Genomic DNA, 26,996 nt, shown 5'->3' with positions numbered 1-26,996 from the left:
TTTTTTACAGCGTTATGATCCTGGACTTGTTGTGGTGATGGTAAACTTAGCAGTGGTAATTTTTATTTTCAGACTGAATTATTCCTTTGTCATCAGTGCACCAATATGTTAGGCTTACTCTCTGTTGTAGCCTCATCCTTCTGCTTGGTCTTTTCATTTTCCTTTCCTTTCCTTTCCTTATGCAACTTGTCTGATCCTTGTTCATTGAAGGGTAATATTAAGAAGGGATGTATCTATGTTAGAACTGCCAAAAAGAATCAGTTAGAATGTTAAATTCTAATACTGTCAAAAAGCTTGATTTCTCCACCCCAGTATAATGGGCACTAGCACTTGCTACTGCAATTTATAAATAAGTTAAAACAAACTTTGACTGCCTTAGAAGGCAAAAGTACTAATGCAGAATTTATAAACAGGGGTTTACAGAGGTAATCAATCTGTACCAAAACGTTGTTTATTCTTACAAAATAAATTCTGACCAATCAAAAAATATTCTAAAATAAATTTCTTTGATGTTTCTTTTCAATTGTTTCATTGGACTATTTGTTTTTACCAGTAAATCCCTGATTGAGACGTTATGAAAGTGATATTGCACCTAGGAAGTCATTTTTATAACCTGTCTTTACCTTGGTCCTTTTGCTAAAGATTGCAGTCACTGCTTATTTATTATACCATTGGGCAGAAGAGAGCACTGTGCTTTCATCTTATTTGACTGGCAGTCTGGGAAAGATCTAATAGAAGACTGTGCTCTAGAAAGTTTTTGTTATTACTTGGGTGGGGTTTTTGTTTTGTTTTTAACTATGAAGATAATTGCTTGTTTTCTGTTTATTAAAAACGATAATGGGATCTTGTTGATAAGCAGTTAAACTTCTGAGTGTCAATAATAGAATATTGTTGACAAGTAGTTAAGCTTCTGGGTTTGTTTTTCAGTATGATTTAAAGATGAAAAATATTAATTCCATAAATATATAGACCAGATGCAAGTGTTGCTGGTTATTTTCTTTTTTCTTTGGGATCCAAACAAACCAATTATTCTAAAATTTTTTTCTTTGATAATACCTAAGATTTAGCCTGACAAAACTTGAATTTCTTGCCCAAAGGTATAATATATGTATATATGTGTGTGTGTGTGTGTGTCTGCGCGCGCGTGTATAACAACAAAAATAAAATTAAAAAAAAAAAACAATTGTTTACACCAGCCTGAGTGAAATGATGAGGGAAGTAAACATTGTGTTTTTTCACTAAAGGTGTACCTGGGTAAGGTAAGTCCTTTTCAGTTACATCACAATGAAAGCGCAAATTGTGATGTAAAACAGCTGTGGTAGTAAAGTGCTTGTCTGCCCCATTTGCTTTGTTTGGCTGGTTATGAGTGGATTAAATATATATTTTCAAAAAATCTCCAGCATAGATCAATTAGTCGAAAGTCAATTTTCTTCGCAACTAGTCCTTTTCACAGCTTACCAATAACCATCCCTAGCCAGTGGTAAATTCACTCTACAGAATGCGACCTCAGGCACCAGTTTTAAAATAAAACCAATCTTGTCCCTAAGGGCAAGTAGCTGTTGTTTTTATTTAAATTTTCATTTGATTAGAAAAGATCTTTTGAAAAATATTTTTTATAAACATACTGAGTTATAATTGTATTGGTTTCCTTTGTTTTCAATGTTCTCTTTTCCCCCCATTCAAGCATTTAAGATGTTCATCACCAGTTTTAAGGGATGACAAGGAGATGTTGGCACAAATTTGTTCTGATTGCTACTTGGGATCCTTTAAGAGTTTGTGCTGGGCAAGGTGTCAGTAATCCCTGTATTTGGGAGCTTCAAGGTCATCCTCACTTTTATAGTGAGTTTGAGGCCAACCTGGACTACAGTCTTATAAAAACAAACAAAAAAAGGAACTTCTAAAGTTTTTTGTGATAAACTTGCTGGTGCCATTGACATTTCCCCCATTCATTTGCTTAGTTTTGCCATAGTTACCTGGAGTTCTCTCCAGCTAGGAGGTCAACTAAAAATGGTTGGTTGGGTTTAATCCAGGAAAGGAAGGATTGGATGTAAGCTGTGAGAATGGCTTTTGTTTGGTTCACTGTAGCTTTCTGGTTTCTGCACTCCAAGGCAAGATCTAACCACCCAAACCTAATGTTTAAAGTGAGCTGTTGGCCTAATTATACGCCTCAACTTGATTCTGTGTTCCTTTACAGGGAGAACAGACCCTATTCCAATCGTTGTCAAGTATGATGTCATGGGCATGGGTCGCATGGAAATGGAGGTAAAGTGGTCTCATTAAGCAAATTTAATTTTATGGGTTATATAAAATCGGCTTTCATTTCAAACTCATATCAGTATAAACATATTTATCAGGTGAACATAATTTTAATTTTTCTTTGAACAACTAAAAATATATTTTATATTTTCATTTTGTGTTATTTTTGAAGCACAGAAGATGTAAATACTGCCCCCTGTTTTAACGGGGGTGTAAACAATGTGTTTTCTTAGTATCGTACAGAAAGACCAGGTCAGACTCTGGACTTGTTTTAATAGACAGTGTTGCTTTGTGCTTAAAACACTTGTGTGGTAGAAGCTCTGCCCATGTAGAGTTGGTTACAGCTATTGTCCGCAATACTGTCTTATTATCTGAAATATGGGTGGTGAATATTCAACTGAAGTCTTGTTATCAATAGTTGGGTCTGTTAGACCTGCCAGGAAAGAGGTTAAGGACTGAGAAAACACAAGTTTCTTGCTTTCCAACACAGCATTACGCTTATGTAAATGATATTTTTGTAGCTAATTCTGGGATACTTTAGGAAAAAGAATAAATATATCTATTTTTGTCAAGTTGGATTATGCCGAAGATGCTACCGAACGGCGTCGTGTCCTAGAAGTAGAAAAAGAAGACACAGAAGAGCTGAGACAAAAGTACAAGGTACCTTGAGCAAAGTCATTGTTGTTTGAGAATGTCCACACAGAGAAGAGGTGTTTGTTTTTGGTGAAAAGGGTTCCTTCAGTGATAGCATTTGTCTACATTTGCTGGTGATTTGCGTTAATCTCAGTTTGCAGTTACTTTTTTATTTTCTCCTGCAGTAAAATCTGTGTTGGAAAATTGTGTTGTGTTTGAAAGTACTAGTCCCAGGTAAGAAATACAAAGAAGTCAAGTAGTAGCAGCAAAACAGACAAAACAACAAAAAAGGGGTTAGGAGTCCTTGGAGACTTTCCTTTTTAAAAAGGAAAAGAATGAGGGTATTTTTGAGGAGCAGGCATTCATTTTATGTAATGCTACAGTGTGCATAAAATCCAAAGAACAACTTCCCAGGGTTGGTTCTTTCCACCCAGAGATCAGACTCAGACTCTGGCTTGGCAACAGGTGTCCTTACCTGCTGAGCCATCTCACCAATCCTGAATGAGGTATTTTATTGTAATTTAAGAATTTTCTTTTTCATTGGTAATTACACTCAGCCCTGAAGCACAGGTTTATCTCTTACTTCTCCATGTGGGCATGAAGTTGAATTCTTTTTGGTTTTTGGGACAGGGTTTTTCTGTGTGACAGCCCTGACTATCCTGGAACTTGCTTTGTAAACCAGACTGGCCTTGAACTCATACAGATCCTCCTGCCTCTGCTTCCCGAATGCTGGGATCACATGTATGTCTGATGTCCTCAGAGTTCAGAAAAAGGCTTCAAATACCCTGGAACTGAAATTACAAATGATTGGGAGCCACCGTGTTGGGATCTGGGAACAAAACCTTGATTCTCTTTAAGAGCAACCAGTGCTTTAAAATATTGAGCCATCTCTCCAGTCCACAGTAGTTTCTTTTTATAAGGGACTATTCATAACAAACTGCAGTTTAGAACAAGCATATAAACGTTCAGGAAACTTTCCTTTCAGGGTATTATAGTATGTCCAGTCTCTGTCATAAAATGGGCAAATTAGAAGATAAAAATAGATCTTATTAAGGTTATCATACAGAAATGATGTTTTTGTTGTACTTAAGCTGAAAATGGAAAAGGGGGATTTAAAACAATATGTTCTGCCATTTAAAGGGAAAGTAAAGCCATAGCCTGCCTACTCAAGGATCTATTGAAGATCTTTCAAAGTCTCACTGCTTTGAAGTGCCTATAAATTTAGCCCAGGTATCTAGACTTTTCATTAGTATGGAAAAGAGAAAGGGGTGATATACTAGTCAGAGTCTTTGTCAGTCTTGGAAAAATTAAATAAAATAGCTATAATTTTACAGACTTAAAGATGAAAAACAACAAAGATTGAGGTGATAGCATACTTATAAGGACTCCTGAAATCCAGGATATTCAGACATAGTGGTGCCTGCCTGTCTTCCTAGCATTTAAGAGGCAGAGCAAGGTACTAGACATGACAGCACACACTTGTTTTCCCAAGCACTTGGCGGGGGAAGGCCACCGGTTCTAGTACAGCACTTAGGGTCACACAATGAGACTGTCTCAGAAAAGAAAAAAGGTATTTAGGAGATGGTTCACTATGTAAAGCACTTACTACAAAAATTAGATGAACTGAGGTCATCTTACAAAATGCCAGATGTGGCAGTGTGTGTCTGATTTCAGTGCTAAGGTGGAGAAATAGGGGCAGTGACAAGATGATCCCTGGAAGCTTGTGGACCATGTAGACTGGTGACAAAAGAGAGGCCTGCCCCAAACAAGGTAGAAGGTGAGCCTAGGCACCCAAGGTTGTCCTGACCTTCTCACACTCAGCATACCTAAGCATGCTCCACATTACACAAACAAAACAAATACTTTTAATATTGTTTTTAATGTCTAGAGAAAGAGCTCAGTGCTTAAGAGCACCCAGAGGACCTGGATTCAATCCCCAGCACCCACGTGACATCTCATAACTATCTAACTCTAGGGGATTGAATGCTCTCTTTTGGCTTCCACAGGCACTTCATGTAGGTGAAGCCTCAAGACATTCAAACAAGCACAAGCACTCATACATATGAAATAAAAAAAAAAATGAAACTTTTTAAAAACAAAATGGAAAATTTGAAGATTTCTTGCTGGTGTTTTGAGATTTGAGTGCTTTCTAAGCTCACTTTTATTTTATTTTATTTTTTGGTTTTTCGAGACAGGGTTTCTCTGTGGTTTTGGAGCCTGTCCTGGAACTAGCTCTTGTAGACCAGGCTGGTCTCGAACTCACAGAGATCCACCTGTCTCTGCTTCCCGAGTGCTGGGATTAAAGGTGTGCGCCGCCGCCACCCGGCTTTTCTTGTTTTTTTTAATTTGCCTATTTATTTATTTGGTGGTGGTGGTTGTTTCAAGACATGGTTTCTCTGTCTAACTCTAGCTGTCCTGGAACTCAACTCTGTAAACCAGGCTTGACCTCACACTCAGAGATTCACCGGCCTCTGCCTCCTGAGTGCCAGAACTAAAGGCATGTGCTGCTGCTGCCACTTGACCCACACCCAGCTTTTAAACTATTTTTTTTCTTTCTTTCTTTTTTTTTTTTAAGATTTATTTATTAAGCAATGTACTACTGGCAAGGAAGGCACCAGGTCTCATTACAGATGGTTGTAAGCCACCATGTGGTTGCTGGGAATCAAACTCGGGACCTCTGGAAAAGCAGCTAGTGCCCTTACCCTCTGAGCCATCTCTCCAGTCCCCTAAACTATTTTTTTCTTGAGTTCTGGGAATAATCATGTCAGGTTTCCTCTCTTTATGATAAATTACACTGATTAATTTTTTTTTTTTTTTTTTTGATGTTGAACCTTGAGTCCTTTGCATAGCTCTTACTTCTCTTGCTGAGTAATCCTGTTTAGTATATGCTCTATTCCAGTTACTGGTTTAAAAGTAAAATATAGTGACATAATGGGACTGGGGAGATGGCTTAACAGTTAAGGGCTCCCGCTAGTCTCAAAGAGGACCTGGATTCAATTCCCAGTACCTACATGGCAACTCACAACTGCCTCTAACTCCATTTCCAGGGGATCTGAGCTCCCTCTCTAGGCCCTGGCCAGCTTAGCACTCACTATATACTAGGGATAGCTTTGAACTCAAGGAAGTCTTGTCAGCCTACGGTGTGTTATGGGCATGTACCAACCCTGTGCCTGGTTAAAATTGTGCCTTATATTGAATCTAGTTGGTTTTTGGTTAAGGACAAAATAGGAAATGGTTTTGTCTACCATATTGCCAAAAATGAAATAAAATTACACTCTCTTGAACACTTGTTAATACATATATAAAGTGTTACCCTACCAAATTGCCCCTTGTGTTTTATCCTGCATTTATCAGTCCCATTGAATTTTACGGAAAGTTATTTTTTCTTTCTGCTTGAGTAATAGCTGTCTAAATCCTATGGAGTTTATGTCTTGTTTGTATTTTGTTATTCTTAACAGGATTACGTTGACAAAGAAAAGGCAATCGCCAAAGCCTTAGAAGATCTTAGAGCCAACTTTTACTGTGAACTCTGTGATAAACAGTATCAGAAACACCAGGAATTTGATAACCACATTAACTCTTACGATCATGCACACAAGCAGGTAAGGAGTAACTACTTGGTGTCAAGGGAAAAGATTCTTGTTATAACCGTTGATGTTTATGAGTGTGATGGGTTTCTTGTGTCAACCAGTTTGTACTTTTGGCTACCTGATACACTAGCTCCCATTTACCATGGGAGCTGTTCCAACATAGATACCCTCTTCTCCCTGCCACTCCATCACCATTTTAAGTAAAATAATAAATTGTGAGTTTCTTAAACCTTAGGTAATGCTTGTGATTTTGATTAATTTTTAATTTTTTGTTTTTAATGTGGCGATTGAGCCTAGGACCACTGAGAGAGCTTTATGTCAGTTTTTCTCCTTCTCTCAACATTTTAGACTTGTGGTCTTCTGAACCTGTGAGTGTAAGAGTTATGGCTACTATTTCCTGTCAGCAAGTCATCTTGTTATTCCATATTCCTTGGGAAATGACTGAATCCTGATGACAAAGGAGATATGCTATGTCTTAGTAACAACAAACCCTTCTTGTCTCAATTAGAGTTTCTGTGTGGGGAAACGCCATGACCAAAAGCAACTTGGGGAGGAAAGGGGTTATTTTCTAGGTCACAAGTCATCACTGAAGGAAATAAGGAAATACCTGGAGGTAGGAACTGATTCAGAGGCCATGGAAAAGTGCTGATTGCTGACTTGTTTCTCATGGCTTACCCAGTTTGCTTTCTTATAATACCCAGGACCACCTTCTTAGGCTCTTGGTAGTTACTTCAGTTAAATTGCTTTCAGACAAGCAAGATCTTACTAAATGGTTCAGGAACTCCCTATGTAGACCAAGCTGATCTTGAGCTTGGGGTGGGCCCTTCTGCCTGCCCCACATATACCCACCCAGTGTTAGGATTGCCAGCTCTCAAAGTTGCTTTTTAAGAGGAAAGAATTTTTTTAAAATATTTATTTATTTATTTATTATGTATGCAATATTCTTTCTGCGTGTATGCCTGAAGGCCAGAAGAGGACGCCAGACCTCTTTACAGATGGTTGTGAGCCACCATGTGGTTGCTGGGAATTGAACTCAGGACCTTTGGAAGAACAGGCAATGAATGCTCTTAACCAGCTGAGCCATCTCTCCAGCCCCCGAGGAAAGAATTTTTTATACAAAATATTTAGGAGAAGTGCTGAACCAATAAAATTCATATTGACATTAATACCTCAGTGACATAGCTGCCAACTTGAGTGTAGTAGAAATTGTTATAGTGGGGGGCCAAGGCAGTTTCTTTATTAGCCAATGACCTTCCTCCATCAATGCTTCTTTCTCTAAAATAACCTGAGTGTGAAAACACCTGCGCTTGTGCATGCTCTGAGAACCTGGGCCATTAGTCCGGGTCTGTTCAGCTGTGGATAAAATAGCAGTTTCCTGAACTTTGAAACAGCATGCCCATCACAGCCAGCAGTGATCTCACTAATCTGAATACGTGGAGTAGAGGCTCCTTCTAATGCATAGTTTCCCTAACTCTCTGCTCTCTGCCTGGATTTGTGACAGCATTACCTACCTGTAGTTGATTGTTTCCATACTTAGTATTGCCAAAGAGCCAAAAGGTTTTCACCCAGTGCTCAGAAATGAATTGGCCTCTGAATTAAAGTGTGTTCTGAGAAATTCCTTGGTGGTAGAAGGAATGATTATCTCTTTGGACTTTATAAAAATTTCATCTAAGTTTGGAGTGGCTGCTTTGCTCTTGAGGCATCACTGTTTACTGATTGTTTGGGGGTTTTGTTTCTTTGACTCAAACTTCTTTGTCAGTTTGTCATTTAATTCTCTATTGTGGGGATGGGGAAGTGACCAGAACAAACTCATCAAAACCAGTTGGATGAGGGAAGATAATCCTAGGGCTAAAAGTAAATGAAAATAGCACATTGTCTAGATTCTACACTGTAAATATGTTCCGTGTCTGTTTTGTGTTTATAGTGTTTGCCGTAGAAAACCATGAAGTGATTGGTGGTAGAAATGGAAAACCACAAGGTGGTTTTTTTTGTTGTTTTATTTTGGTTTGGTTTGGTTTGGTTTGGTTTTTTGAAGTCTGAAGCTTCATAGATGTTGATTTAAACAACACAATTCCCTCTCAAGCAATCACAGTATGAGAAACAGGAAGTGTAAAGGGAGAAGTACGTAGTAGAACCTGGGTACACCCTGAGGCACAGAGATTTTGATGCAGTGGTATTTGTGGTCTATCACTCTGGATACCATTTTTTTTGGAACTGTTTTGCCTAATAGAGAATATAGTCATTTGGTTAGTCTCTAAAACCTGAGCATGTTTTGGTCCCTTCACCTACTGAGAGTAGGTTACTTACCCTGTAATCATAACCTCATTGGCTCTGGGAAAGTGTCTATAGGAGAACCATATGCTCTTACAGCTAGTTGATGGCAGACGTGTCAGGAGCTAGTATTGCAGATAAACCACATCTCCTCTTCTTACAATTTCTTTCAATTGTTCTTGATCTTGGCATACAGTCCCAAATAAAAACCAGCTTACCATGTTTGTGTTCCACTGTTTCAACTTGTTTTTCTCTGTAAATTTAAATTTATCACAGTTATACACTGTGATAGTAATTCTAAGATTAAACATGTTCTGTTTTATCTGGATGACTAAAGCACCCTAACAAACAGTCTGTAAGTGGCGGTGCTGTGGAGAGCTTTGAACCCGGTGCGGTAGTATAAGCCTAACAAGTCCCCACCTTTGAACGGAAGGCCAGACTTCCAGGACAGACTGAACTATGCATGGATTTCAGTGGTAAGATTTGCCTGGCTTGTGTAAGGCCCCTAGGTTGAGTCCCCTATTGCGTTGGAGGGGTGGAGTATAATGGTCTCTCAACTGGGGTGCCACTCTTCCATTTCATCCAGTTAAATGTGAAGCTCTCTACATTATTTCCCTGGCACCATTGGATAATATCCTGGGTGGTCCTTTTCTAGAGACATCTAACACTGGAGATTGAAGTAGATGCGCTGGCCAAACACTTGAGGGATTGCTTTAGTTTGGCTGAAGGTGGTCACTGTTACATTGCATTGTGTTACATTGAACAGTGGTGAAAAGAGGCCTGGGGTTTTGGTATATAGGATTATTGATATGAGAGGAGAAGAAATGTTTGCAGGTTGACGAAGATGAGAGCAGATATATCCAGAAAGGAAGAAAGTCTTTAATCCAAAAACTACAATTAATTTAATTGGTCTTCAAGTACTGGGTCATCGTTAAGGTTCCTGCACAAATGTTTTGGAAAGTTTAAGGAAAAGGCCAGTGAAATAGTCAACAGAAAATGTTTCTTCTGTTCTGTACTGTGCTGCAACTGCACACTTGGAAAAATTACTACTGAATTTTGATGTAAACAATGTCTTTAAATTATCCCTCCTTCCCATCCTGTCTCCTTCCCTACTTCCCTACTTTCTTTCCCTCATTTTGTTCTTTTTCTTACCTTTTCTGAACTCTAGGGAGCAGCCTGTCTTACCACCCAAGCAGCTCAGGCTATAGATACACACCACTATACATGAACCTTTCATTTTGAGTGCTAATGTAACATTCAGTTGTTGGGCCTCTTCCTTCCCTTCCCTCCCTCCCCCCCCTTTCTTTCTTAAAATATTTTTATTTTTCAATTAAAATATTTTTCACTAAGGAATGTGGCTTAAATTTCTGTGAATAAGATTTAGTAGTTCAGCAAAATAAGCTACCTTATTTTCAGTTCTTCAGAACTTTACAATTTTTTTAAATATTTATTTATTATGTATACAGTGTTCAGCCTCCATGTATGCCTGCAGGCCAGAAGAGGGCACCAGATCTCATTACAGATGGTTATGACCCACCATATGGGTTGCTGGGAATTGAACTGAAGATCCCCGAAGAGCAGTCAGTGCTCTTAACCTCTGAGCCATCTCTCCAGCCCAGAACTTTATAATTTTTAGAGCTAAATCATGCTTTTCTGTCCGTTTAAATGATCCAGTGTATCCATGTGGTTTCACTGTGTATCTCTTAGCTGGGGGTCCATGTTGGATTTTTGTGCAATGCAGACTTTGTACAAACCTTGACAAGAGTTTTGCAGTGAAGACCTACCTGCAGTTTCTTGGTTTTCTCACAAAAACTCTTGTTTTTTTCTGACATTTAGGTATGTTGCTCCTTTATTTTTGTGTGAAATTGTGCTCCTCTTTAGAATTTAAGAGAAGGGCACAAATACACTTCACAAAGAGAATTTTATATGAGCATGCAGTAGCAAATGAGCCAAACCTAATAACCCATTGGATAATATCTGAGTTTTAGAAAACTGACTGACGAAAGCCTGTGTCTTTATAAAAATTGCTATTTTACCAGACTTGGTAGAACGGTAGAGGTGGTAGATCTCTGTGAGTACAAGACCAGTCTGTTCTTTATAGTGCCTTCCAGGTCAGCTAAGACTACATAGTGAGACCATTTTGACCGGAAGAGAGAATATGGCTCAGCAGTTGAGAGCATTGACTGCTATTCCAGAGAATCTGGGTTCAATTCCTAGCACCCACATGACAACTCACAAATGTCTATAGCTCCAGTTCCGGGGACTCAACACCCGTACATAGACATACATGCAGGGAAAACATCAATGAACATAAAATAAATAAATTTACAAAAGAAAGGAAATTACTTGGGTTTCTTTTTTTTTTTTTTTTTTTTTTTGGCCGTGTCTTGTTTTATAGCTCAGGCTGGCCTCAAACTCAGAACAACCCTGCCTTCATCTCTCAAATGCTGAGATTATAGGCAATAGCTACTGTGACTGGCTCTAAAAAAAATTACCCTTTCAGGAGCTGGAGAAATGGCTTAGTGGTTAAGAATGATTGCTGCTTTTGCAGAGGATCCAGCTTCAGTTCCTAGCACCCACATGACAGCTCACAACCATCTGTAACTTCAGTTCCATTGAATATGATAACCTCTTATGACCTCCTCAGGCTTCTGCATGCAATTGGTGCAAATACACTCAGGCATGCATATGCATACACATAAAGTAAAACATTTAAGGGACCCTTTTAGGCCATGTTATATTCAGCCAAATGCACACACAATCTTGAGTTAGATCCCAAGCATCAGCACTCCTCAAAAAGCACAATACTGGCCGGGCGGTGGTGGCGCACGCCTTTAATCCCAGCACTCGGGAGGCAGAGGCAGGCGGATCTCTGTGAGTTCGAGACCAGCCTGGTCTACAAGAGCTAGTTCCGGGACGGGCACCAAAGCTACAGAGAAACCCTGTCTCGAAAAACAAAACAAAAACAAAACAAAACAAAACAAAAAAAAGCACAATACTGTTAAATGAGGAATTACGTTCCTTTTTAGTGTTATCATTGTTGTTGGCTTAATTCTGTATAGAAGTAAGGAGTGATTGTTTTTTGGGCTTCTTGTTTTTCTAAAGAGATTTCCCTTGAGACTGGGTTGATCTTAGAGATGCAGAGTGCAACCATGGGCAGCTCATGACTGCTTTAGTTTGATTTTGGTTTTGGTTTTTCAAGACAGGGTGTCTCTGTATAACAGTCCTGGCTGTCCTGGAACTCACTCTGTAGACCAGGCTGGCCTCAAATCAGATCTATCTACTTATCTCTGACCCCTGAGTGCTGGGATTAAAGGCATGCGCCACCATTGCCTGGCCAAGAATTTTTTTTAAATGGTAGTAATTCCCATCCTACTCCCAAAAAATTTTGTTGTTTTTCGAGACAGGGTTTTTTTTATGTAGCACTGTCTATCCTAGAACTCACTCTGTAGACCAGGCTCTCCTTGAACTCTCAGAGATCCACCTGCCTCTGCCTTCCTGAGTGCTGGGATTAAAGGCGTACACCATCACCGCCCGGCAAAGGTTTTATTTGTATGTGTGTGTATGTTTGTGTGTGTGTTTTAAAAATACATATAAAAGGGAAAATAGTATCTGGGCAATGATGGCATATGCCTTTAATCCCAGCACTCAGGAGGCAGAGGCAGGCAGATCTCTGAGTTTGAGGCCAGCTTGATCATTCCTGGACACCTAGGGCTCATTGAGAAACACTGTCTCAAAGAATACATACATACATACATGTAATTATTGACTGCTCGTTTGTTCCTGGCCACCCAGACCCAAAATAATCACACATAAATTGTATTAATTACAATACTGTTTGGTCAATAGCTTAAGCGTATTTCTCACTAGCTCTTACATCTTAAATTAACCCATTTCCACTATTCTGTATTTTACGAGTCTCGTGGTTTACTGGCAAGTATTCAGCTGGTCGCTTGCCTATTTTTCCTCCAGAGACTACATGGCATCTCTGACTCTGCCTTCTTTCTCCTCTATCTGCTTGGAAGTCCCACCTTGCCCTATTCTGTGCTACAACAGGCCCAAAACAGCTTTTTTTATTTATTATTATTAACTAATGGTATTCATAGCATACAAAGGGGAATCCCACATTACCTCCCCTTTTCTGTCTAAATGAAAAGGAAGGTTTTAACTTTAACATAGTAAAATTACATATAACAAAACAGGTATCAAGCAAGAATTACAGTTACAATATTTATAACTACTTTATCTTTTATCATAACTAAGGAAAATTATAACTATCTATTCTTCAACTCTATCAAAGACTCCAGAAGGCTGTATTACCTAAGTAACTAGGAAGTGCATTGTAAGCAACTTGCAGAGACATCTTGTTACCTAGACAGTCACCAAAGGTCTTCGGTAATGCTGCAGGCACCCATCTTCAGCCTACAGACCCATAGTATCCAGCAGACTTTTTCACGAAGCAGGAAATTTCAAAGACAGGTGTGCCTATATTGGCAATTTGTCAGTCACTTTCTTCTGTGTCTGCAGAATGTCTTGCAGACTCTTCATGAAGCAGGAACCCTGATGGACTATCTCACCTTTAGGCAAGTTTAGCAATCATTTCTCTGTGGGTCCTGCATCTCCAGTTCATACAGCATAACATCAAACAGTCCAAGAAAGAGCAGTCTCTTAAAAAAAAAAAAAGCCGGGCGGTGGTGGCGCACGCCTCGGGAGGCAGAGGCAGGCGGATCTCTGTGAGTTCGAGACCAGCCTGGTCTACAAGAGCTAGTTCCAGGACAGGCTCCAAAACCACAGAGAAACCCTGTCTCGAAAAACCAAGAGCAGTTTCTTGCCCAAATGGCTAACAAACTCCATGAGGAGCCTCTTCAATGTCCATCTTTCTCTTGAAGTAGATTAGTGCTTCCCGAAAAGTTCTAAATTCTTAAAACATTTTAAATGCCATCTTATGTAAGTCTTTGAAAGGTTTGAAGAATACCTATCTAACTGAAATAAATATATGAAATAAATATATCTCTATATATCTAGAAAACCTAACTAACATGACTACAGGCTTGACTATTATAGATGACTATCTATTAACCTTTATTTCTTAATTATACATTACATTTTTTTTTTTTTCCCCGAGGCAGGGTTTCTCTGTAGCTTTGGTGCCTGTCCCGGAACTAGCTCTTGTAGACCAGGCTGGCCTCGAACTCAGAGATTCGCCTGCCTCTGCCTCCCAAGTGCTGGGATTAAAGGCGTGCACCACCACCGCCCCATACATTACATTTTTAAATGAGCTGCACAATACCTTAATCAAGAGCAGAAATACACATATAACAAAATTGACCTTAAATTTGTATCAGTAAACCAAGATCTACACCATTGCAAAGTATTCATCTCTATATCACATACATACATACATACATATATACATATTTTGAGTTATATTTGAGGGAAAACAAAAGACGCTTGCTTGCTTGTTTGTTTCCCAAAGCTGAAGACCAATCTTGGGGCTTTGAGCACTCTTACCCCCAACAGACCCAGTCTTAACCCAGATTATTCAGCAGACCCCTTCTATAGACAGTACTGTTCAGTCCACTGCTAATTTGATTATGAGAATAAACAAGGGGCTCAAGACAGCCCAGTGCTTAAAAGCACTTGCTTCTTTTACAAAGGACCCAGGTTTGCTTTCTATAGGACCTACATCACGCAATTTACAATGACATGTAACTCCAATCCCAGAACCCTCTTCTGGCCTCCAAGTTTTCCTGCACACAAATGGTGCACATACACATGCACAAACACATACATATAAAATAAAAGAATAGATACTTTTTGTTTGGTTGGTTTTTTGTTTTTTGAGACAGGGTTTCTCTGTAGCTTTGGAGCCTGTTCTGGAACTAGCTCTTATAGACCAGGTTGGCCTCGAACTCAGAGATCCACCTGCCTCTGCCTCCCCAGTGCTGAGATTAAAGGTGTGCGCCACCACCGCCTGGCCTAGATACTTTTTTTTTTAAGTAAGCAAAAGTAAAGCAGTATGAACAATGTGACCTCCTAGATGTTTCTTTGTGACTGACAAAATGATGAATAAATTGAAAGTCAGCCTGGTTTTGACCCTTTCTCAAAAAGCAAAAAGAGGGTTACAAACACAACTCAATTGTAGAGCACTTAATCCATCATGACTGATGCCTAAGGTTCAACTACTGGAAGGGAAAGGGGTTATTTTGGCATTTAATCTCATAATCCTGTTGATACATCACTCTACTTTTGTAAGAGGACAGCTGAGACCGTGGGATAGAAACTCAGTTGACTGGGATTAGTGGGTTGACCTGCATCTTCCTGACTGAAGTGTTATGCTTGCTCCTTTCTGAAAGACAGGAACAGCTGCATTGAGAACAGAGTCTGACAGTCATAGATGAGAACTAGGGCAAGGTGCTGACACTGGAGAGTGCTGTTCTGGGTTCTTGAGGGGGGGCCAACAGAGACTTTGTGAAGGAAATTCTTTGACCTCAAGTGGGAAAGAGAGACTTGGAGTCAGGTAAGGAAAACTGGAGTCTTAACCCACATCTTGGAGCCAATACGCAGATGAGGGGCTGCCACCCAGCCAGTCCCTGGGACCCCATAGAGAAAAGGGAGGGCGCTAAGTCCTGCCAAGACCTGTGGTCATAAAAGCATAATGAATGAATGAATGAATGAATGAATGAATGTTTAAAAGAAAGCCTTGTTTTGCCATTCCATGAGAATGTCACCATCTAAAGGTAGCTTTTTTGCATGCTAGGTTTGGGGTGGTTATACCCTGTTTCTTGGATGTAGCTAGACTTGTGAAGTTTTAGTTTCTTCCTGAGACTCCAGGCTTGACTATGAAGTTTGTAAGGGTGATGAAAGACTATTTTCTGAACTTTATAGAATGCCCAGGTAGGTTTTATGTAGAAGGAAGCTTGCAATTTAGATTTGTCTCCTTGACAACGTGTGTGTCTGTGTCTGTCTGTCCTCGTACCTGTGCCAGGTCTTTTGAATAGACTTTGTTGAGAATGTTGTGGGCTTGGGTCTGTTCCTTCAAGAATGAATAGAACCAGCATGATGGCCCACTCCTTTTAATCATGGCACTCAAGAGGCAGAGAGTTCTAGGCCAGCCAGGGCTAAATGATACTTTGTTTCAAAAACCAACAAAAGAAAGAGGAGGAGGAGGAAGAAAACATAATCCTTATCTGAAGGATTCAGCGTTGTTAAAAGAGATCATTGCTTTGAACAATGTTTTACAGTTCAACAAATGTCTGCTAAAAGTGATGAAATGTGGCCAGAATGGTGACTTAATTCCAGCACTCCGGAGGCAGAGGCAGGTGAATCTCAGTGACTTCAAGGCCAGCCTGGTCTATAAAGTGAATGCCAGGACAGCCAGAGCTGCTTCAGAGAAGCACTGTCTTGAACTGCCCCCTTCCAAAAATACTAATGAGATGTTTGTAAGAAGTTAAAAAAAAAAAGTGATGAAATGTTTGTAAGTGAAGAAATGACTGAGTGTAGAACTTAATGAGGTGTATAAGGGAAAGAATGGCAGACGTGGGGGAAAAACATTGCGTTATTTTTAGGCTTGGTAAGAGAACCTTCTAAACACTGGTAAGTGTTTAGAAAGAAAAAAGATATATCCATAAAAACTGGTGTAATAGTCATAGTGGATCCTTTCTGCCCCTTCTTCTCAGAATGACAAATTTGGCATTTATATTTGCTTAGAATAGTTGATCCTCACTGACCCTGGTGGTGCAGGCATGTAGTCCTAACTATTTGGAAGGCTGCAGTAGGAGTTCAGAGCTTGCCTGGGCCACAGTCTAAGGTGAATCCAGGCAAGTTACTGAAACCTCTAAAAATAAAAGAGGGCTGGGATATATAGGTGGCCTGTTTTTTTATGAGGCCATAAGTTCAAGCTAAAAAGAAGTTTAGTACCAAAGAGGAAAAAAATTGATGAGTTTATAAAAATCTTAATATATGTAGGCCCTACAGCAGTAATAGCTTTGTTAGCTGTTGGTAATTGAGGGTCTCCAAAGTAAGGCTAACTGAGCACAAACTACTTTTAGACAGCAGAGTTTTCCTTGAAGTTCATGATCATTTCTGTTGCGTAAATGGAAATGATTACAGAAAAACAGAGAGATGGTTTCATTTATCTAGATGTGATTACTATGTCTGTCTGTGTGTGTACACACGTGTGTTTTCAGACTCTTTGCCTCTCCCCAGCCCTTGTAGAGTGTATGGTTTTGTCCCTGATTGTTCAGTATAATCGTTTGTAGATTCACTGAGAGCTTATGTAGTAATGCCTTATTTTTTTCTCTTCCACTCTTGTTTATTTTTTACTTTTTTTTCCCCTCTTTGTGATGTGACATTTTCAGCTGATGTTTTGAAAGCAAATCCTTCTAATTTGGGAGCCCAGATCACAAGAGTGAGTTTTTCTATAGTGTCTTTAGCTGTTTATCTTTTTTGTGTGTATGTCTTTTCTTCCCTTCCCCCTCCCAATTTTAAGAGATTTGAAATACATTTCATAAATATTAGGTAAGAAAATTCCTATCTGTTGAACACCATGCCTTTCTAAAGCAATGTCCACTTTATATTGGGTCAACTCCCTTTCCTAAGCTGTTGAAGAAGCATAGGCTAATGGGTAGGCCTCGCTTCACTTTTTATATTACTGTGTTACACTGTCATCATTGCAGATGAGTACGTCTATGCTCTGTCACCAGCCTGTCTCATGAGACTTCTTTCTTTAGTTTTTGTTTCTTTTGTTTTGAGGAAAATTACACAGTAGCATCTGGAAACAAAAGACGCATTCTGTTACTTGAAGTTTAAGTAACAAAATCTTTATCTTTCCTGTAGTCTCCTTCTCCCTGGTGTTTCTCTCAGGGCTATGAAGGAATGAAAAATTACATAATTATTTTCATTTCAGCAGACGGGCTGGGTGAAAGTGGTCAGGCTGAGTTTTGAGCATGCTATGGTTGGAAAACACCCTCCCTCCCCTTGACTTTAATGGTTACAGGAAATCTCTGTTAGTGCTGAAACCAAACAAAACCTACACTTTTTATTTTGTGGTGGGGGGAAGTATTTCTGTTTGTTCTGAATTTGATAGCCCCCCTACCCCCATGTAAGCTGTACATTGCTTTTTTAGCTCTTACACCTTGGGTAATTTTCTGTACCAGCCTAACCCCTCTCTGTTCACTTGGGCCTGTGTTGCTACAATGTATCTCGTATTTGTTTGTCTGGTTCTGCATCCTGGAAGAGCAGGTGATTGGTCTCTCTTCTTTCTTCCTTATACTCTAAAGTTTGCCTGTTTCTTCTGAAATCATTTTGTTTTGTACAATAAGACAAATGACTTGCTGTTCTGATTACAAATGCCCATATCCAAGTGTCATCCTCAAAGTAATTAGCCATTGTGTTTCTGGGTACCATATAAATATAATAGTGCATCCCACGCTAGTGTTCCAGCAGTGATTAAAGGTAAATATTTTAAAGGCTTGGCCTTCACATCTGTATGCCACTGAAAATCACTCACCCTCTCTTTCTTTCTTTCTTTCTGTTAACTCAGAGATTAAAAGATCTCAAGCAGAGAGAGTTTGCCCGAAATGTTTCTTCAAGATCCCGCAAAGATGAAAAGAAACAAGAAAAAGCCCTTCGGAGGCTCCACGAGTTGGCAGAGCAAAGAAAACAAGCTGAATGGTAGGGAAATTTCATGTCAAGAGTGTTTTGTGAATAAATAGAATCCGCAAGGTTTAAATTGACAGATTTAAAATTGGAATTCAAACACTGATGTGGCAGCTCATGCCTATAATTCTAGCACTTAGGAGGCTGAGGCAAGAGAATTGCTGCTAGATTAAAGCCATCCTGGACTACAGTGTGAGACCCTTGTGAGTTTCAGGACAACCAGCTCTATATAATGAATTCCATTGTCTTAAAAACTAAAAACTTAAAAGTAAATAAACAAATTTTGTTATTTAAAAAGTTTATTGGACATCGGGCAGTGATAGAGCGTCTCTTTAAGACAGAGCCTGTCCACTCTTACCTTTCCACTCTTAGCTTCACAAGTTTAGCGCCTTAGCATGTGACGTGTGTGCAGCTAAGTGAATGGGTCACTCTGCAGAGAAACCCTGTCTCAAAAAAACAAAGTAAAGGGGCTAAGAAGGTTGCTCAGTGGTTAAGAGCACTAAATGTTCTTCCATAGGACCTGGATTCGTTTTCCAGCTCCTACGTCATGGCTCACAATCTTCTATAACTCTAATCCAGGGCATCTGATGCACACATGTGGTTCACAGCATACCCATAAAAGCAAAATATACACATAAAAATAAAATGAAAAGAGTTTGGTAACAGATACAGAAACTGAAGGTATTAGTAAAGGAAATGGCCAGTGAACCAGAAGAGGCAGCAAGCCCTATCATCCCCAAGAAGAAAAGGAAATTTTCTTCTGAGGAGCCTGAAGCTGCTGCTAGCTCTACAAAGAGTACAGAGAAAAAGAAGTCCTAGAAAGCATCCCAAGAGGATTAAAATGGACATGCTGGGTGGGAAGGGCACACCTTGAAGGTGACAGTTCCTACCCATGATTAACCCCAATACACACACGCACGCACAAAGAAACCATAAAGAAAAAGTTTTTTTTTTTTTTTTTTTTTTTTTTGGTTTTTCGAGACAGGGTTTTTCTATGGTTTTGGAGCCTGTCCTGGAACTAGCTCTTGTAGACCAGGCTGGTCTCGAACTCACAGAGATCCGCCTGCCTCTGCCTCCCAAGTGCTGGGATTAAAGGCGTGCACCACCACCGCCCCGCTAAGAAAAAGAATTTTAATTGTAGAGCCTGGAGAGATGGCTCAGAGGTTAAGATTACTGGCTACTCTTCCAGAGGACCCACGTTCAATTCCCAGCACCCCATAGCTATCTATAACTCCAGTTCCAGGAGATTGAGCACCCTCACACAGACATACATGCAGGCAAAACACCAATGCACATAAAATTAAAATAAATTTTTTTTTTTTAAATTTGAGTTATGAGATAATCCTTTTTGTAGGGCAAATAATTTAAGAGCCAATACCTAACTGGCCTTGGAAATTTAGTATGTTACTTTAATCAAATGAAACTTTGCCTAACTCTGCTCAACAAGTTCCATGCATCACATTGGTAGGGACCTACTGCTCTGCACCTTTGAGATTTACCTATGATGAATGGAAGGACGAAGAAGATAAAATATATAACTCTAACCCTATGTGCTAATTTTTTACTTTCTGAACCACTATATAGTGCGCCTGGAAGCGGTCCCATGTTCAGACCAACCACGGTGGCTGTAGATGAAGATGGTGGAGATGAGGATAAAGATGAGTCATCAACAAACAGTGGTGCAAGTGCTATTTCTTCTTGTGGCCTTGGATCTGAATTCTCCACGGATAAAGGGGGTTCTTTCACTGCAGTACAGATCACTAATACCACTGGAGTGGCACAGGCTCCTGGGTTAGCCTCCCAAGGTATCAGCTTTGGCATTAAGAATACTCTGGGGCCCCCACTACAAAAATTGGGAGTTTCATTTTCCTTTGCCAAAAAGGCTCCCGTCAAACTTGAATCAATAGCATCCGTTTTCAAGGACCATGCAGAGGAAGGAACCTCTGAAGATGGAGCAAAAACTGATGAGAAGAGTTCTGACCAAGGGGTGCAGAAGGCGGGAGATACTGATGGGAGTAGTAATCTTGAAGGGAAGAAGGAAGATGAAGACCCTGCGGATGGAGGGTCCCTTGCCTCAACACTGTCCAAGTTAAAAAGGATGAAGCGGGAAGAAGGAACTGGAGCTACAGAGCCAGAATATTACCACTACATCCCCCCAGCGCACTGCAAAGTCAAACCTAATTTTCCCTTCTTACTGTTTATGAGAGCCAGTGAACAAATGGAAGGCGATCATAGTACACACTCGAAGAATGCCCCAGACAACAAGAAAAGCAGCTCTCCTAAGCCTAAAGGTTGCATTAAGGCAGCAGCAAACCAAGGAGTAGAAAAGGCAATTGGTGAAGTTTCTGAGCCGCCGCAAAAGGAAACCGCTCTGACTGAGCCTTCAGAGCCTGGAGACAAATCTGAGTCAAAGAAGGGCTCAGGAGGGGGTATAGGTGAGCAGAGTATGGAGAGCCAGGAGACTTCAGAGAGCCAGACGCGTGACTCCAATCCTAAAGAAGTTCCGCAGGCCACCTCAGCAGCAATAGCAGGCCAGGGACCCAAACATCCCACTGGTCCATTCTTCCCAGTTTTGAGCAAGGATGAAAGCACTGCCCTCCAGTGGCCATCAGAACTATTAATCTTCACCAAAGCAGAACCCTCTGTTTCCTACAGTTGTAATCCTTTATACTTTGACTTTAAACTTTCAAGAAACAAAGATGCCAGGGCTAAAGGGACAGAAAAACCAAAAGATGACGGAGGCTCCTCAAAGGATCGTCTCCAGGGCCTTGATTCTAGAGAGCCGGATAAAAGTAAGGAGGGGGAGCAGAGTGTAGAACACTCCTCAGAAGGCAGAATGGATGAACCTGTCTCAGGGGCTGCCTGTAGCAGCCTGAACAAGCAGGAGCCTGGTGGTGGTCATGGGTCAGAGACTGGAGACACAGGAAGAAGCCATCTTAGCAAGAAAGAACCATCAGGCAAGTCCCACAGACACAAAAAGAAAAAGAAACACAAAAAATCCAGTAAGCATAAACGGAAACACAAGGCTGATGTGGAAGAGAAAAGTTCTAAGGCAGAGTGTGGAGAGAAATCTAAGAAGCGTAAAAAACGAAAGCGAAAGAAGAACAAGTCATCAGCCCCAGCTGATTCTGAGCGAGGACCCAAACCAGAACCACCAGGGAGTGGTAGCCCTGCACCACCAAGACGACGCCGGCGCACCCAAGATGATTCCCAGCGGAGATCCCTTCCTGCTGAAGAAGGAAACAGCAGCAAAAAAGAGGATGATGGAGGTGGTAGCAGTTCCCAAGATCACAGTGGGAGGAAACACAAAGGTGAACCTCCAACTTCATCCTGCCAGCGGAGAGCTGGCACTAAACGTAGCAGCCGCTCCAGCCGTCGGAGCCAACCCAGTAGTGGGGATGAGGATAGTGATGATGCCTCTTCTCACAGGCTGCATCAGCAGTCTCCATCCCAGTACAGTGAGGAAGAGGAGGAGGAAGAAGAGGAAGAAGAGGAGGATGAAGACGAAGATTCAGGCAGTGAGCATTCTCGTAGCCGCTCTCGGTCTGGCCGTCGCCCTTCCCCACACCGTTGCTCCAGGCGTTCTTACTCGAGCAGCTCTGATGCTTCTTCAGACCAGAGCTGCTATAGTAGGCAGCACAGTTACTCTGATGATAGCTACAGTGACTACAGTGACCGGTCCCGAAGGCACTCGAAGCGCTCTCATGATTCAGATGACTCAGACTATGCCAGCTCCAAACACAGGTGCAAACGACACAAATACTCATCATCCGATGACGACTATAGCCTCAGCTGCAGCCAGTCCCGAAGCCGATCTCGGAGTCATACGAGGGAGCGCTCAAGATCCCGGGGCCGAAGCCGCAGCAGTAGCTGTAGTCGCAGTCGAAGCAAGAGGAGAAGTCGCAGCACTACAGCCCACAGCTGGCAGCGAAGCCGGAGCTATAGCCGAGACCGAAGCCGTAGCACCAGGAGCCCTTCCCAGAGATCAGGCTCCAGAAAGGGGTCGTGGGGCCATGAGAGCCCAGAGGAGAGGCGCTCTGGCCGTCGGGATTTCATTCGGTCAAAGATCTACCGCTCCCAGTCTCCCCACTATTACCGATCAGGTCGGGGAGAAGGTCCTGGAAAGAAAGAAGATGGCAGAGGAGACGACAGTAAAGGAACAGGCCTGCCCTCCCAGAACAGCAGCACTGGCACAGGAAGGGGATCAGAGAGTGACTGCAGTCCTGAAGATAAGAATTCTGTCACTGCTAGGCTGCTATTAGAGAAGATCCAGTCCAGGAAAGTGGAGAGGAAACCCAATGTGTGTGAGGAGGTGCTGGCCACCCCTAATAAGGTTGGGCTCAAGTACAAGAATCCCCCACAAGGTTACTTTGGGCCTAAGCTCCCCCCTTCTCTTGGTAATAAGCCTGTCCTTCCACTGATAGGGAAGCTCCCAGCTACCCGGAAGCCCAGTAAGAAATGTGAAGAGTCTGGCTTGGAAAGGGGTGAAGAGCAGGAACAGTCAGAGCCAGAAGAAGGGTCCCCAGGAAGTGGCGATGCTCCATTTGGGCATCACTTCTCCTCAGAGGAAACAACTGGTCCCTTATCAGACCCTCCCCCAGAAGAGCCAAAGTCTGAAGAAGCTACTGCTGATCACTCTGTGGCTCCGCTAGGTACCGCAGCACACACTGACTGCTATCCTGGGGATCCAGCCCTCTCCCATAACTACCTCCCTGATCCCAGTGATGGGGATACCCTGGAGTCTCTGGATAGTGGCAGTCAACCAGGCCCTGTGGAATCCAGCTTGCTGCCTATAGCCCCAGACCTTGAGCACTTCCCCAGCTATGCTCCCAGTGGAGAGCCTAGTGTTGAGTCAACAGATGGGACTGAGGATGCTTCCTTGGCTCCTCTAGAAAGCCAGCCCATCACCTTCACCCCTGAGGAGATGGAGAAGTACAGCAAGCTCCAGCAGGCTGCACAGCAGCACATCCAGCAGCAGCTTCTGGCCAAACAAGTAAAGGCCTTTCCAACCTCAGCAGCCCTGGCCCCAGCCACACCAGCCCTGCAACCTATCCACATTCAGCAGCCAGCCACAGCCTCTGCCACCTCCATCACAACTGTCCAACATGCCATTCTACAACATCATGCTGCGGCTGCTGCCGCCGCCATTGGCATTCACCCTCATCCTCACCCCCAGCCACTTGCCCAAGTACATCATATTCCCCAGCCCCATCTGACTCCAATTTCCTTGTCCCATCTCACTCACTCAATCATCCCTGGCCACCCTGCCACTTTTCTTGCTAGTCACCCTATCCATATAATTCCTGCTTCAGCCATCCATCCCGGACCCTTCACTTTCCATCCTGTCCCACATGCTGCCCTCTATCCCACCCTGCTTGCACCACGGCCTGCTGCTGCAGCTGCCACTGCCCTTCATCTTCACCCTCTTCTTCACCCCATCTTCTCAGGTCAGGACCTGCAGCACCCTCCCAGCCATGGTACTTGAGTTGGGACTTAGAAGTTTAAGTTGGGCCAGGGAAGGTGACCTGTTCTTCCCTTGGGGGTGTTGAGCCATTTATACCAGCAAGTGAAAGCTGGAATGGGCAGTGTCTTGACAGCCAAAGAAATGAGTTTTGGCTTGCAGGGATGGATTTAGATTTGAGGTTTGCTTTGGGTTTACTATCAGGGATATTTTCCCCCTATCTATTCGTTCTCCCTCCTGTGTTTCTACCTTAGGGAACACCAGTAAGTGCTACCCACACTCCTCTGCAGCAGACTGTCAAGCATAGATACTTCCTCCTCTACTTTGTAGTCCTCTGCTCTTCCTCCTGTAAATTTAAAACATTTCCCTCCTCTAATGGGTTGTCACCAAAGCACTTGCCATGGGCCCATCTGGCCTGGCCTTCTCAATGCCAGGCTGTCTCTCTTCAGCAGTGGAACCTCCACCACTTTTGGGCAGTGTCTTTGAACAACATTTCGTGACATTATCCCAGATGAGGTAGAAGAGGGAGTCTAACCTAGAACCAAAAGCAACTCAGGCTGCAATTCGATCCACTTTCCTTACAAACAGAGCCACGCATTTGGCACTACTGTCTTCATGCCCCTCATCCCAGAAGAGGCATCTACATATCCCAGAAAAGAAGATCCTATCATGAGTAGAAGCTGTGCGGACATAGAGTCACTCATGTGCTTCCCAGAAAGGAGCTCATGTCTGGAGGGTATATTTTCTTCTGTTATGTTGATGTTTTCTTCTTAATTTATAGGATTTTTTAATGTAAAATTGCACTGAATCTATAAACGTAAATGCTGCTTTTTGTAGCCCATATTAAAAAGGTTCCGTATTTGTAGTATACTGCAATAATATTTTTTACATCCAGCTCTTTAAGTGATCCTTGTTCTGGTGGCTTTCTGTAAATATGTTTGCCCTAGTTGAATTAAGAAACTTTAAAGGTTATAAGGTTAAAAAAATAAATAAAGTATTTGTTTTCTGCTAGATACAAAAGTGACTAAGCATGTATATTTTATCAAGCTCCTGTATTTTTTGAAGTTATGAACTATAAAAATGTTTTTGTTTTTTGGTTTTTTGTTTTGTTTTTGCTGGGAAAAGTGTTAAATAATTTGCAGTAATTGGTTTATTCTGCACTGGGATTTTTGAGTTGATGGGCAGCAAACAGCTGCAGGCATCAGAAGGATGCTCAGTTGCAGTGGTCTCCCTGACATGCTTTGTTATACAGAGAAACAATTGACTCCGTGGAGGAGGGGAAGATTGATTCAGCAGCTTTATTCTCTGGAAGCAGTGACACTCAGTGATTGTCTGGGAAGAGGGAGGGACCCTTGGTTTCCCTTGGTACCTTGTTCCAGACAATCCTTTTGCCTTCCTAGTATTTAGCCCCCTCTGACAATTTTTTTAATGTGCCTTTTGGGTTGGCTAGAAACTAAAATAGAAGTAGACCAGAGGATAATAGAGTTGGGACAGTTTTCTCCTCTTTTTGCTGGGAGGTGAGCACATTTATAGGTACTTTTAGGTCTTTGGCTTCACAGTTGTATGCCGTCTGCCTAGCTCGATTTCAGCAGTAGAGATTCCTTTTGCTTTTCTCCCGTGACACTGACCAGAAGTACATCAGTCCCTATTCCCCGCTTGCCTTCACCCAGGCTCTCAGCCCTAGTTAACACTCTGACCCAAAGGTGCTTGTAATGCAGGTCTCATCTCCTCTGCTGTTAGTGCTTGCTCTTCTTGTAACTGGGACCGGTTAAGCTGACAGCTGACAAGATAAGCCCTACTTGCCTAGGCCAGGGTTTTCTATTCATGGCCTTCTCAGATCCCCAGAAGGAAGAGGTTTTGAGTTTCTGAGAAACAAGTGCTGAGCAAATGAGGCCCTTGTTTGAGCCCATCCTACCTGCTCAGTCTTCACCTAATTCGGAAATACCACTCTTTGGAGAACTGGCCCTGGAAAAATGAAATCATCGATTTGAAGTGAAGGGACTCATTTTCCTTGCTTTCAGCCCATGTAAATATTGAAATAAAACAGTATTAACATTTGTGCTGCTTCCCGTTAGGTTGTAGATTGAGCCATACTCTGGCTGCCTCTCTGCTTTCCTGGAGGCAATTTTTTCTTTAACTTCCAGAATAGTAGTTTTAAAACTTCAGAAAAAAAAAAAAAAAAGGAAAAACAAAATAACCTATCCTTACCTACAAGCATAACAGATTGTATTTAACTTTATCACATACGATAGAGATATATATGCTGTAAAATGAGGGAAAGGAACTTTCTAATAAACCAATGCTTTGTGGAAACTTAGCAGAGTCCGTTGTGATTGTTGCCACTTCCACTCCCTCCAGCTGGGGCAGGTTGGAGGTGTGGGTTATAAACAATGTCTTGTTGGGAGTAATTAAATTATAGATCCTTGTAAACCTGGTGGGGACATTGGAATTGTTCTTCTGGAGCTCAGTTTACCTCCAGGATTTACTTGCATGTGGCCTTCCCATTCATAGGCAGATGACTGGGGGTGCACACTACTTTTAAGGGCAACTTGAATTACAGGATTTGTCCAGCCTTTGACCTCCGGCTGTACCCGTATTAACCCGGCTTGAATTACTGTCCTCAACCCCTAACCAGCACACACCAGGGAATCTGGCTGGCATAGAAGGCATGCACAGTGATGGAGTTGTGTTGTGTCTGTCTCCTCCCTCCCTTTGATGCAGTTGTGTGCTCTCTTCTACAGAAAAGCTGAATGTTCAGAATTGTTTGCCTGAGATGGTGGAGAGCTGTGTCTCAGAAAGGTGTTAGAAAATGAAAAGGGAGCCGGGCGGTGGTGGCCTTTAATCCCAGCACTTGGACGGCAGAGGCAGGTGGATCTCTGTGGGTTCAAAGCCAGCCTGGTCTACAAGAACTAGTTCCAAGACAGGCTCTAAAGCTACAGAGAAACCCTGTCTTGAAAAACCAAAAAAAAAAAAAAAATGGAAAAACGGGGCTGGAGAGTTGAGTCAGAGCACTGTCCCCAAAATCCCAGATTCAGTTCCTAGCACCCGCATGGAGGCTCACCACCTCCTTGGGCTTCAGGCATACACCCAACTAATACACAGACATACTTGCATGAAAAACATTC

General features: G+C 41.8%; 1 protein-coding gene across 5 annotated transcripts in view; it reads left to right on the top strand.

Moving 5' to 3' along the window:
• Gpatch8 (G-patch domain containing 8) overlaps window positions 1-26,176 on the top strand; it is a 67,282-nt gene extending 41,106 nt beyond the window's left edge. For 4 of the 5 annotated variants that reach the window (XM_057773806.1, XM_057773808.1, XM_057773807.1 and 1 more), the window contains 5 exons: window positions 2,195-2,262; window positions 2,830-2,916; window positions 6,348-6,491; window positions 18,295-18,425; window positions 19,995-26,176. In XM_057773806.1, coding sequence (XP_057629789.1) covers window positions 2,195-2,262; window positions 2,830-2,916; window positions 6,348-6,491; window positions 18,295-18,425; window positions 19,995-23,895 — 4,331 coding nt within the window. In that variant the 3' untranslated portion in view covers window positions 23,896-26,176. Of the gene's footprint in view, window positions 1-10; window positions 56-2,194; window positions 2,263-2,829; window positions 2,917-6,347; window positions 6,492-18,294; window positions 18,426-19,994 lie in introns of all 5 variants that reach the window. The other variant, XM_057773809.1, reaches the window with a different exon arrangement.
• Window positions 26,177-26,996: the final 820 nt, after the last annotated feature.

The sequence above is a fragment of the Chionomys nivalis genome, chromosome 7 (assembly GCF_950005125.1).
Source record: "Chionomys nivalis chromosome 7, mChiNiv1.1, whole genome shotgun sequence".
NCBI lineage: Eukaryota > Metazoa > Chordata > Mammalia > Rodentia > Cricetidae > Chionomys > Chionomys nivalis.
The sequence above is the reverse complement of the archived record's forward strand: the minus strand, read 5'-3'. Positions and strand labels throughout refer to the sequence as shown.